This window comes from Aphis gossypii, unplaced genomic scaffold, assembly GCF_020184175.1.
Source record: "Aphis gossypii isolate Hap1 unplaced genomic scaffold, ASM2018417v2 Contig00062, whole genome shotgun sequence".
In the NCBI taxonomy this organism is placed as follows: domain Eukaryota; kingdom Metazoa; phylum Arthropoda; class Insecta; order Hemiptera; family Aphididae; genus Aphis; species Aphis gossypii.
The window spans coordinates 23,163-34,799 of NW_026082996.1; the positions used below are offsets into that span (position 1 = coordinate 23,163).

General features: G+C 30.3%; 1 protein-coding gene across 1 annotated transcript; it reads right to left on the reverse strand.

The window, feature by feature from the left end:
* Nucleotides 1-69: 69 nt before the first annotated feature.
* On the reverse strand, nucleotides 70-4,813 carry LOC126553066 (uncharacterized). Its single transcript, XM_050208257.1, has 4 exons — nucleotides 4,725-4,813; nucleotides 3,904-4,027; nucleotides 2,947-3,103; nucleotides 70-806 (listed from the first exon to the last, which is right to left on the reverse strand). Exons 1-4 carry the CDS (start codon nucleotides 4,811-4,813, stop codon nucleotides 70-72), a joined length of 1,107 nt encoding a protein of 368 aa, XP_050064214.1.
* Nucleotides 4,814-11,637: the final 6,824 nt, after the last annotated feature.

The following is an 11,637-nucleotide window of genomic DNA, read 5'->3' on the forward strand; positions in this document are numbered from 1 at the left end:
AAATGAAAAAATATGTTTGGTATGTCCTTATACCTTATGGCCTATGTATTAAAGAAAAAAATGTATTATTCAGTTTGAGGTAGGTGGTAATCCTAATAAATCAGCTATTGAATAATTACTCGCACTTTCATAAAAATCCCGCGCCGAAGTCAATGAAGTGTCACTTGATTTGTATGATGTCTCACTGCTTGGTACATTATAAGTGTGTACCGAGTTGGAAGAGCTTTGTGATCCAACATAATATTGATAATTGGTAGTAGAGTTGTCGGAATACATAGGTGAAATATTTTGTTCATAATACTGCATTTCTTTCATTTCGGTTTGTGCAAATAATGTAGCTATCTTTATTTTCAATTCAGCTTGAGTTCTTGGGTGAAACTTTTTGAAAGTATCTGCATAGCTCAAAAATAAATGATCTATGCCATCATGCATTTTTGGTTTTTTTTTGTTTTCCAAGTATTCAATCACTGTATCCACTTCAGATGATTCCTTAGGACGGATCTTAATTTTCTTCTGTGGTTGCATTCGTAAAGAAGATGGAGATTCGTCGCTAGAGAAATTGTTTTTTTGTAAATTTTTAACTGTTGGTGGAGTTTTCTCTTTTGGAGGTGATATGATGTTTTCTGCACTTTCTGTTATATTACTACTCTGTGGACGGTATTTGATACTGTCATCCAAAAACTCTAAATGACTACTCCATGGCCATTTATGATATTTTTTAGCTTGTCCTGTTTCTCCTTGTACGCATTTCTTGTACCTCATATAAGAATCTCTTAAATTCTTCCATTTACTTTTTGCGGAGTCGGCTATAAAATATAATATAAGGTTTATAACATAAATTAAGATTAATATAAATATTAGGTAACATTATAATAGTCGAACAATATTCCGTAAATATTTTTAGAAACATTTGAAGGTTTAAATTTGTATTATTATTATTATTATTTTTAAACTTATTACAATTATAAATCACTAATAAATGTAATGATATAAATTATCCTAGGTTAACATATTAATGTCACCGTTTAGAATAGTTTTCATCAAAATATGCTAAACGATCGCTGATTTGTTTATTTAGGGGTCTCAACACCATAACATTTTTTTAAAAATATATTCATGCCTGTGATATTATGTATATTATATAATATATAATATAATATGATATTATATTATATTATATACTATTTTAGATTATATTTTTTATTATATTATATATTACTATATTTTTACTTGTTGAACCTAACCAAAATTTTCAATTTTTCTAAGTATTTTTTTTTTTAAGTGTCGATAAAACATTTTTGTATAACCAAAAAAACTATTCTAATATTTATTATTTATCAATTTTCGATTTGTATTCAATTTTCAAATATTTGGCAACAGGTGATAGTCATCAGACTATTGCATTCTCTTTTCGAGTGGGACGATCAACTGTTTTCAAAATTGTGAAAGATGTTTGCCAGGAAATTGGGAACGTTCTACAATCTACTTATTTACCTAAACCTACAACACAGACATGGATAGATGCTGTAGAAGGATTTTCAGAACTTTGGGGGTTTCCTAATTGTCTCGGAAGCATAGACGGCAAACATATTAAACTAAAATGTCCACAAAATAGCGGTACAAGTTATTTTTGTTATAAAAATTTTTTCTCGATTGTTCTACTTGCTGTAGTTGACCCATATTACAAATTTATGGTTGTTGACATTGGCAGTTATGGGAGACATAGCGACAGTGGCATTTTTGAAAATTCAGCTTTTTACCGGGAATACGTGAATAATAAAATTATTTTACCTCCGAAGCCACTACCAGGCACTGACGTCCCTGTTCCTCATGTATTTGTAGGTGACGAAGGATTTGCACTTCAAACTTATATGATGAGACCTTATCCCAAAGCTGGGATGATTTATGATGTGAGAAAAAAAAAGTTCAATGCATAACTAAGCAGAGCACGTCGTGTAGTTGAAAACGCGTTTGGAATATTGGCTATGAAATGGCGAGTATTCTTAAGAGCTATAGAAACAGACGTTGAAACTGCGGAATGTATTGTCAAAGCAGCATGTTGTTTGCACAATTTCGTCATGAGAAAAAATAACGGAGAATATCCAACCATTGAAAGTGAAGAGCAATCTCAACCTATACGAGCATTATTAGACACAGCATTGGCCAATCGGAGATCGAATGCAGCTGCCTTAGAAATCCGCGAACTTTTTACTGCTTACTTCAATAGATAATTTACTACACCATACAGCATACATAATATTTCAAAATTAAAAAAATATTATTACGATACTAAAATTATAATATGCTATTCTCAATATAAAGTATATTTAAAAGTAAAATAAATAGTGTATAGTGTTGATTTTGTTTTTGTACTATTATTATCAGAAATCATATTATAATATTCCATATTTGTTTCCACGTCTACTGTATATTGTAATTCAGTATTATTATTATAGAAAAACTTATTAATAAACTATTCTAATTCATTTTTACATAGGCAGTATATTTATACTATTTTGAGATGGAAAAATCAGATTCTTATTTATAGCGTATAGTAAAATTAAAATTAAAATAAAATGACATTTTTGAATGCCGAAATATATTGTTCGTCACAAATCACAAATCACACCATAATATAAAAATAATATATTTAATAAAATAGTAAGACTAGTTTAGTAGGTGCCTACTAATTAAACTTAATAATGTATAATATATAATACTGTATTATTATTACATACTAGTATACTAGTATAGCACAGAACATAATAGATGATTTATTTGTGATACAATAAATAAATAGTGAATAATTATTATAAATTAGATACTTAAATATTTAATACATAAAGACTATAATTATAGAAGTCAATTCTATTAAATCTATTATATTTTACTATACCTATGTTACTATTTCTAGTTACTACTATAAAGTATATACTATATACTTACCGGTTATACCCAGTTCTTCGGATATTTTATTCCATGCTTCGGCTTTTTTTACTACATTTTTATAATGTTCATTAGATGTGTCGAATAAGTACACATACTTTCTTACTTGTTCGATGAGCATTTCAGTTTCTTCAGCCATTTTAAAAATATGATATAACTACTTTATAAGTTTAAAGTTTTTAACAGAATATAAAAAAAACCAATAAATTACAATAGATCGACAGCTGCCCGCGCGTAATTTTGTAATTTTGTACAACGGTATCCCCTGTCGTTGCGATCTAAATTGTACCACCGCGACAGAACGCCCTCTGTGTGACAGGGATAATACGATATTACGTATTACGTCTTTATCGCCTTATCGCCGCGGGAAAATATCGCTGACCGCCGCGACAGACCGCGTTCTGTGTGCCCGAGCCTTAAGTGTAACTGAGTGCATTAAAGAAAAATTGTAAAGATTTCTGTCTTGCAGACATAAACCTTTTTTTTTGTTGGGAGGTGTTATGGGCTATGAGATATTTATAAGATATCTACGAGATATCAAGGCTAAGTTAGTATGACCATGATACTGGCACGCAACAGCCTATACCAAATTTGGCCTAAATGAAATGTACATGTTATTAACTGACAGTTAGGAAATGTTTACGTTGTAGCTAAATGTGCAGCTTTTTCAAAATCCGAATGAAAAAAATCTACATGAAGGATTTTGCCAATTAGTTCATTACATAACTTAGATATTTCAAACCACATATTCAAATAATTGTTTGTTGATTTTGATGTTAAAAATATATATGCTACTGGTACATAATAATTGTAAGTATAGACTTGTAATGTATATAGTTGACAAAAAAACTTGAGACAATACGAAAATGTTACGTCTCCAAAGACATTTTTAGATTTATACAGGAGTTGTAAATTTTCACGAAAAGTTATAATAACAATTGACTTTTGTTGATTTACAAAACAAAATTGTTGATCATTGTATTCAATTGTTGATTGCATATCATATAATTGATCAAATGATTCTTTTTGCGATTTTGGTAATACTGGGTACTGTTGTTTACGACTACGATAAATAGATCGCCTAATTCAATTAATATCAGAATAGTTAAGTTCATTCTGAAGCCCTGATTTATCTACTAATAATTCTTTCCTAATAATTGTATTAGGTTTTTCATGTGTTTGTTCAGTAGCTTTTTTTAGAAGAACTTCGAATTATATCTATAGCTAAAGATCTTTTTGTACTCGGATCATGATTATGTAAATGTGTTGTCATCTCTAATATATTTTTTACATTACTATCAATTAAGACACTTACTTTACATTTTTTGTTTGTATAACGAAATCGAATTGTTTCTTTTTGAAGAATATTTGATTCTGTGTATTTGTACTGTTCGATAACTATACATATTTTACCTCTTTTCGTAGTTAAAATATGTTCAATTTTAAAATCCATTATAAATGTAAGAAAATATAAAAACTTACAACTGACTAATATTGTTAGAATTAATTTTTAAATAATCGTACACGTGAAAGTATTATTCAAGACACTACACATAGCATACTACAGTGTTATTATGTACAATTTGGACAGCGTGTCTGAATCGTAATTTTATTTTCGATAATAGTGATTAATAACGATTAGCAATATTGCAATAATATCATCAGAGTATTTGTCACCTGGTTTTTACCTCGCACAGGTAAAAATAATTTCACTCGCCCAAATGGTACAAATGATGGTTGCCTAAACGGATTATTATTTTTTTGGTAAAAATTATTACCTTCGCCCAAATGACCACCGCCCATAATTAGATTTCTTTAACAGCTGAGATGGTTTATGTACCCGAGTTCTTTGTTTTTTTGGTGCCATTTTATTATATTTCTCAAAACCACAATTAAATAAGACAATAGACACTAGAAAGTCACAAATACAACGCGCATATTATACGATCTTAAAAAAAAGCTCTGTTATAGAGAAGAGACAAGTACTAAGTAAATACTACTAGTTCACTTTACATGAAATGAACAATTGTTTGTTAAAAATTGACTAATTTTAATTTTCTGACATACAATTGTATAGTACCTACTATAGCTTATAAATATCTAAAATATCAAGCTACTTCCAAGAACTCAGTACTCAGTAGTATATTAAACTTGTATTTGTCTTTTATATAAAATTATTATTATATTTATTAACATAAAACTAATAAAACGCGATATATTTCTAATTTTGAAAATTTTAAAGTGTACGTAATACGTCTGTGTAGCCAAATTTACAATATATACTTATATATATATAATTATTTAAATTATTATTATAATAACTTCTTTAAACGCAAACTTTACATTTTTACGCTTTAAAGTGTGTATTATAATCATGTTTTTCGATTTCGGTACATTATTTTTTATATACAGGGTGATTCTTTTATCATTGAACACTCGTTATTTCAAAAATTTTTGACTTTTTTCAATTTTTTTTTAAAATGTTTAGTTTTATGCTTTTCTAAAATTATAAATATTTTTATTTTTTTTACGCTTATATTTAATAGTGAAACCTCTATCAACTATTGATTTTCAAATGGCAACCTATATTTTAAATGTCATATAATAATAGGGCTATTTTTTTTATTTATTAACATTTTAATTATTAGTTTCCATTTAATCGTTAGAGAGTTATAGCTGCTCAAAATTAGGTGGTTTGAGGTTTTCAAGTGTTCATTCTCAGTGTCTCACAGGTTATTACGGCTAATTACATTGATTAAAATTTAAAACACAATTATTGTTTGTAAAGACCCATAGTCAAATAATAATTGTTATCGTTCGACCCAAGGTAATAATATCTTATAGTTTGGTACCTGCCAATACTACTTACTATTACAACACGAATACGGATTATGGACTTTGGACAGTAGTGGACTTTGATATTTTAGCTACCTCGTTAAGGTAGGTCTAAACACTTTAGCTGACTCCGACAGGAGAAGGTATATTTTTACAAATTATGTAAAAGAAAAAAAAGGAAACCAACGTTTTGTAGAAAACGACGTACTTAACGTATTTTATTTGACAAAACAAAAAATAATAATTAAGTAGAAAAAAAATGTAAACGGACGATTGTCGGCGGAACAAAAATACAAAATGTCGTAACGGACAAGAAAAAATAAAACGCGTGACAAGTTTAAAGCGAGAGGGCTTAAGGTTGTAATGCGTCGTGTCGAATCGCGAAAACAGGAGTGAGGACTCGAGGCGAGCGAGAAAAAGCTTGGAGCCCGTAACGGCGGAAAACGTTAGCGCGCGAGGCGGGAGAAAAAGTTAAGATGGCGCGTCGTGGCGCGATCAAAGACGATACGAAAAAATACAATATAACAAATAAACGTTTACAACATAATACAATAAAAATACATCGGCGTTAGGAACGGAAAACAAAATAGTGACGACAATTATAATACGGCGGACGCGCTAGCGTAAGTGGTGATAACACGTCGTAATCACCACAATATCTATGATATCCATAGATATTAAAGAATGGATAGGCCATTTGTGCTTATCATACGGGCATGAATTAGAAATAATTTTGAGGTTATAGAGGTCTTAACAGAATTAGGATTAATTATTTAAAAATTATTTATAATATTATACAATAAACATATTACATTTTATAATAATAATATTTTAATAATTTATAAATTCCAATATCTATTAATTATCTATACATCCATCAATGATAATAATCACAAAATATAATTTATGATAAGACCTCTGCTAGAGTCAGAGGCATTAATAAAATCTGTCTTTCTCTCTTCCCCATTCCGGCACACTTCCCTCTATACGATTAATATAGCGATGGCCTATCCATTCTTTAATATCTATGATGATATCACAATCAAATTATAATCAAAGTTTGATCATTAACATATTTTACAATTTTTTGATATCATAGTTTAGTGATTACAATATCATAATATGAAACCACAGATATCTATATTATTGTTGTGATACGGTATTATCTCAGTGTCGTGGTATTTGTCGTCGCCGCGTTAAGGTACGGTTTCCTATCTGCGGCTGGCCGCAACGACTAGTCGCAAGTACTGAACGCTGCGTGCCGACTACGTACATTGCACCAGCCCGGCCTATTTTGAAATATTGAAAAATGTTTGCACCAATATTTAGCATGTAATTAGCATGAATTTGCATGACTAAAATTAGAATTTGCATGATATTGGTTTACGGTTAAATCCAAAATTTGATGAGCGGGCTGGAGCAACGTTGCGCTAGCCCGGCCCAATAGAAAAAATATAGATATCGAATATACAAATATATATCAATATTTAGCTCGCCATTTGCATGAATTTGCACGACTATCGCCAGAATTCGCACGACAATTTTTTATGGTTAAAAAAACCGTTTACGTGATTTGCCGTTGCGCCAGCCCGGCCCATTATAAAAATTTCGCGAATTTTGAGATTTTGGCTATTCCAATATTTAGCACGCCATTCGCATGAATTTGCACGACAATTTTTTATGGTTAAAAAACCGTTTTCCTTTCCTGACGTTGCGCCAGCCTGGCCTACAATGGAAATTTTGCGATTTTTGATACGAATAGTGTTTTTTTGCAATAAAATGTACTGTAACGGCCTGTAACACTGTAAAGAGTAATATCATTTTTTGATATCATCAGAAATTTTAAATTTGCATTAATATATTACTTAAAATAAATATAATATTAAAATTGTTACAATTTTTTATGATTAAAAAACTGTTTTCATCACTTACCATTGCATCAGCCCGTTCTATTTTGGAAATTAATTTTTTATATTGTCAAAAAACAGTTGTTGTTACCGACTATTTTGCCAGCCAAACCCATAATCGAAAGATTTCGATTTTTGTCGTTAGATACATATAATATGCTAATTGTTTATTGGTTATAAGTATTACACTTTATTTGAGTTAATTTAAAATAAATAACGTATAAATAACATTTGAGTCAATTTATTGACTGATTTATTTATTTAAAAGGTTAATAAGATAATACCGGAGATCCATTGAATGAATCAACTGAAGAAACAGCTGAAGAGGTCATATAAGGGAAAAGATCTAGAGGCAAGCATGCAAAATTAGAGTACGTTAAAAGAATGAACGACAGAACAGCAATAATAAATAGCATACAAGCTCAAAACGAAGCAATTTTGGGCAGAGAATCATCTACTGACGAGATAGATTTATTTTTTAAGAGCATTGCAATTTCAGTGAAGAAGCTACCTCCCAGAGGCAAAAGTGAAGCTAAACTTAGTATTCTATCTTTAGTTGCACAGCTCGAAGATAAATACCTACATAACACTGGAGCACAACCCACTCAACCGATGTTCCAAATACCCACTCAAATGATGTTTCAAACACCCTCTAGGTCTACAGATTACAACAATATTATGTCACTTTCGAGTACACCATCGCCAAGCCTCAATTCATCATCAGCTACTTCTCAAGGATTTGAGCCATTTATGTACAATAACCAACTATAACTATATCTAAATATATGTATGTATATTATTATAATTATTAATTAACAGGTGTTTTTAATATTTAATGAAATAAAAGTATACATAATATTAAATAATGTCATATAGTATAAGGAATATTGTTTTTAATTTTAATACATATAAAGTTTTTTCGTTTTATTATTTGATATTTAAATATAAAGTTAAATAATATCTTAATATAAATAACTTATGGGTTATTCTGCCACGAAACAGCGCCTTCATTATTAAAAAAAAGTTTATATGCTTCTCTGACGTCAAATCCTTCAGCGTTTGCAAAACCACCTCCTCTTGCAATTGGTATTATATTGTTAATTGGTACTGGTTCTCTTGAGTCAAATTCTCTAAATGCTCGTCCGTTTTCTTCTAAATATGCATCTCTTAGCATGTTATGCAGACAGCAAGCTACTGTAATTAGGTCATCACATGTCGATGGTTCAATGTTTATAGGCTGATAAAAGACGCGAAAAACCTGACTCAATAAACCAAACGCATTTTCCGTCACTCGTCTGGCACGACTTAATCTATAATTAAAATAGACTTTGTCTTATCATCTTTTGAGCTTGTCTTGTATATGGTTTCATTATATGAGTGTGAAGCCTAAAGGCTTCATCCCCACAATAACATGAGATAAAATTGTCGATGACCCTGGTAATTGTTTTGCTTCTGGAAAACCAAATGACCCATCTAATATTTTTTTACCCATGTTCGACTTTAAAAATATTCCACTGTCACCTTCTCTCAAACGAACCAATGTCTACAGCAATAAATTTGTAGTTGGCGTCAACCATAGCCAGCAGTACAATTGAAAAATAATCTTTATAATTGAAAAAAAGTGATCCAGTGTTATTTGGACTTCTTATTCTAACATGTTTTCCGTCAATTGCCAAAATACAGTTTGGAAAATTCCATTTTGTTCAAAATTCTAAAGCTTTGACATTAAAATCTACGGTTGATATATCAGGAAGAAATATAGGTGTTAAATGTTTTTTTAAAGCTGACAGTGTTTTTTTGACAATTAGACTGATATAGCTATGTGAAATCCTAAATGCAAACGACAGTGATCTAAACGATTCCCCTGTTGCAAGATACCTACGGATTTAATAAAATATATTAATTGTTTTAGGTAGGTAACTAATACTTTAAATATTGCTTGTTATTTTGAAATATAGGTATGTAAATTCTAATCACTGTTTCTAATCACTGTTGTGAAGTATTTGAGTGTACGAACTTGATACGATTACGATAAATACCAATTACTATTATTATTATTTAACTAAAATACTTCATAATTTAAATATTTTAATAAATGTAATTTAACTATTTTAATTAATTATGATAATTAATGGAATACAATATTTAAAAGTTACTTGTAAAAATTATGTGTTCTGCAGGTATTAATAAATGTAAATGTAAAACATTGTTCATAAAAAGTTATTAGAGAAAATTCAACGTCTTAACAAAATTGGTCAAAATCAGGAAAATTGCAAATATTTTGAGTTTTAAGTTAATAAAATGTTCTATTTTTATAGCTAAGGATTGAACATAATAATATCTAATATTAATGTAATTTTGTTTCTAGATCATAAGTAGTTCAAACTGTAACCGAAATATATAATAAATATAAAACACTGTTTTTTAATAGATATTTTAAATTCGAATTTGGACATAATAAGATATTTTAATTTTCAAGTGCAATGTGATTGGTTAAAATTAATTAAAACTATATATTAGCTTACTTAATTATATTTACCTTAAAGTAACTGCCAATTTTTCGTAAGGTTGAATCGGAACGTCTCGCTAGCACCGCCCATTCAAAAATTTGAAATTTTTTTTTCGCGGAAAATTAGCATGCAATTAGCATGCATTTGCACGACTACTCCCAAAATTTGCATGACTAAGTTTACACCCCTATGACAAAAAATGTCGGGCGGTGCTGGAGAGACGTCTCTCCAGCACCGCCCATCGTGAAAAATTAATTACAATCAACAATTTTACATACCAACATTTAGCACGCGATTAGCATGAATTCGCACGACAGACTCCGAAATTCGCACGTGTCTGGTTCGCGAGTAAAACCGGTTCAACGTTTTCGCGCGTCTCGCCAGCACCGCCCAAAATGGAAATTTTTCGAAAACCGACAAACTTGATATACCAACATTTAGCACGCGATTAGCATGAATTTGCACGACAGACTCCGAAATTCGCACGTGTCTGGTTCGTGAGTAAAACCGGTTCAACGTTTTCGCGCGTCTCTCCAGCACCACGTAGTTTAAAAATGTCGAAAGTCAGTGCACAAAACGTACGTTGCACCAGCCCGGCCTATTTTGAAATATTGAAAAATGTTTGCACCAATATTTAGCATGTAATTAGCATGAATTTGCATGACTAAAATTAGAATTTGCATGATATTGGTTTAACGGTTAAATCCAAAATTTGATGAGCCGGGCTGGAGCAACGTTGCGCTAGCCCGGCCCAATAGAAAAAATATAGATATCGAATATACATATATATATATCAATATTTAGCTCGCCATTTGCATGAATTTGCACGACTATCGCCAGAATTCGCACGACAATTTTTTATGGTTAAAAAACCGTTTACGTGATTTGCCGTTGCGCCAGCCCGGCCCATTATAAAAATTTCGCGAATTTTGAGATTTTGGCTATTCCAATATTTAGCACGCCATTCGCATGAATTTGCACGACAATTTTTTATGGTTAAAAAACCGTTTTCCTTTCCTGACGTTGCGCCAGCCTGGCCTACAATGGAAATTTTGCGATTTTTGGGATACGAATAGTGTTTTTTTGCAATAAAATGTACTGTACGGCTAACGGTGTAACACTGTAAAGAGTAATATCATTTTTTGATATCATCAGAAATTTTAAATTTGCATTAATATATTACTTTAAAATAAATATAATATTAAAATTGTTACAATTTTTTATGATTAAAAAACTGTTTTCATCACTTACCATTGCATCAGCCCGTTCTATTTTGGAAATTTTTATATTGGTCAAAAAACAGTTGTTGTTACCGGCTATTTTGCCAGCCAAACCCATAATCGAAAGATTTCGATTTTTGTCGTTAGATACATATAATATGCTAATTGTTTATGGTTATATAAGTATACACTTATTTGAGTTAATTTAAAATAAATAAC

Bases quoted from the DNA above. Each gene is read 5' to 3' on its own strand.
- LOC126553066 (XM_050208257.1), bottom strand. From the start codon at position 4,813: ATGGCACCAAAAAAACAAAGAACTCGGGTACATAAACCATCTCAGCTG. The intron at 4,028-4,724 runs GTAATAATTTTT...TAATTGAATTAG, and splicing joins CGGTGGTCATTTGGGCGAAG to GCGATCTATTTATCGTAGTC. The intron at 3,104-3,903 runs GTAAATCAACAA...CTTATAAAGTAG, and splicing joins ATGATCAACAATTTTGTTTT to TTATATCATATTTTTAAAAT.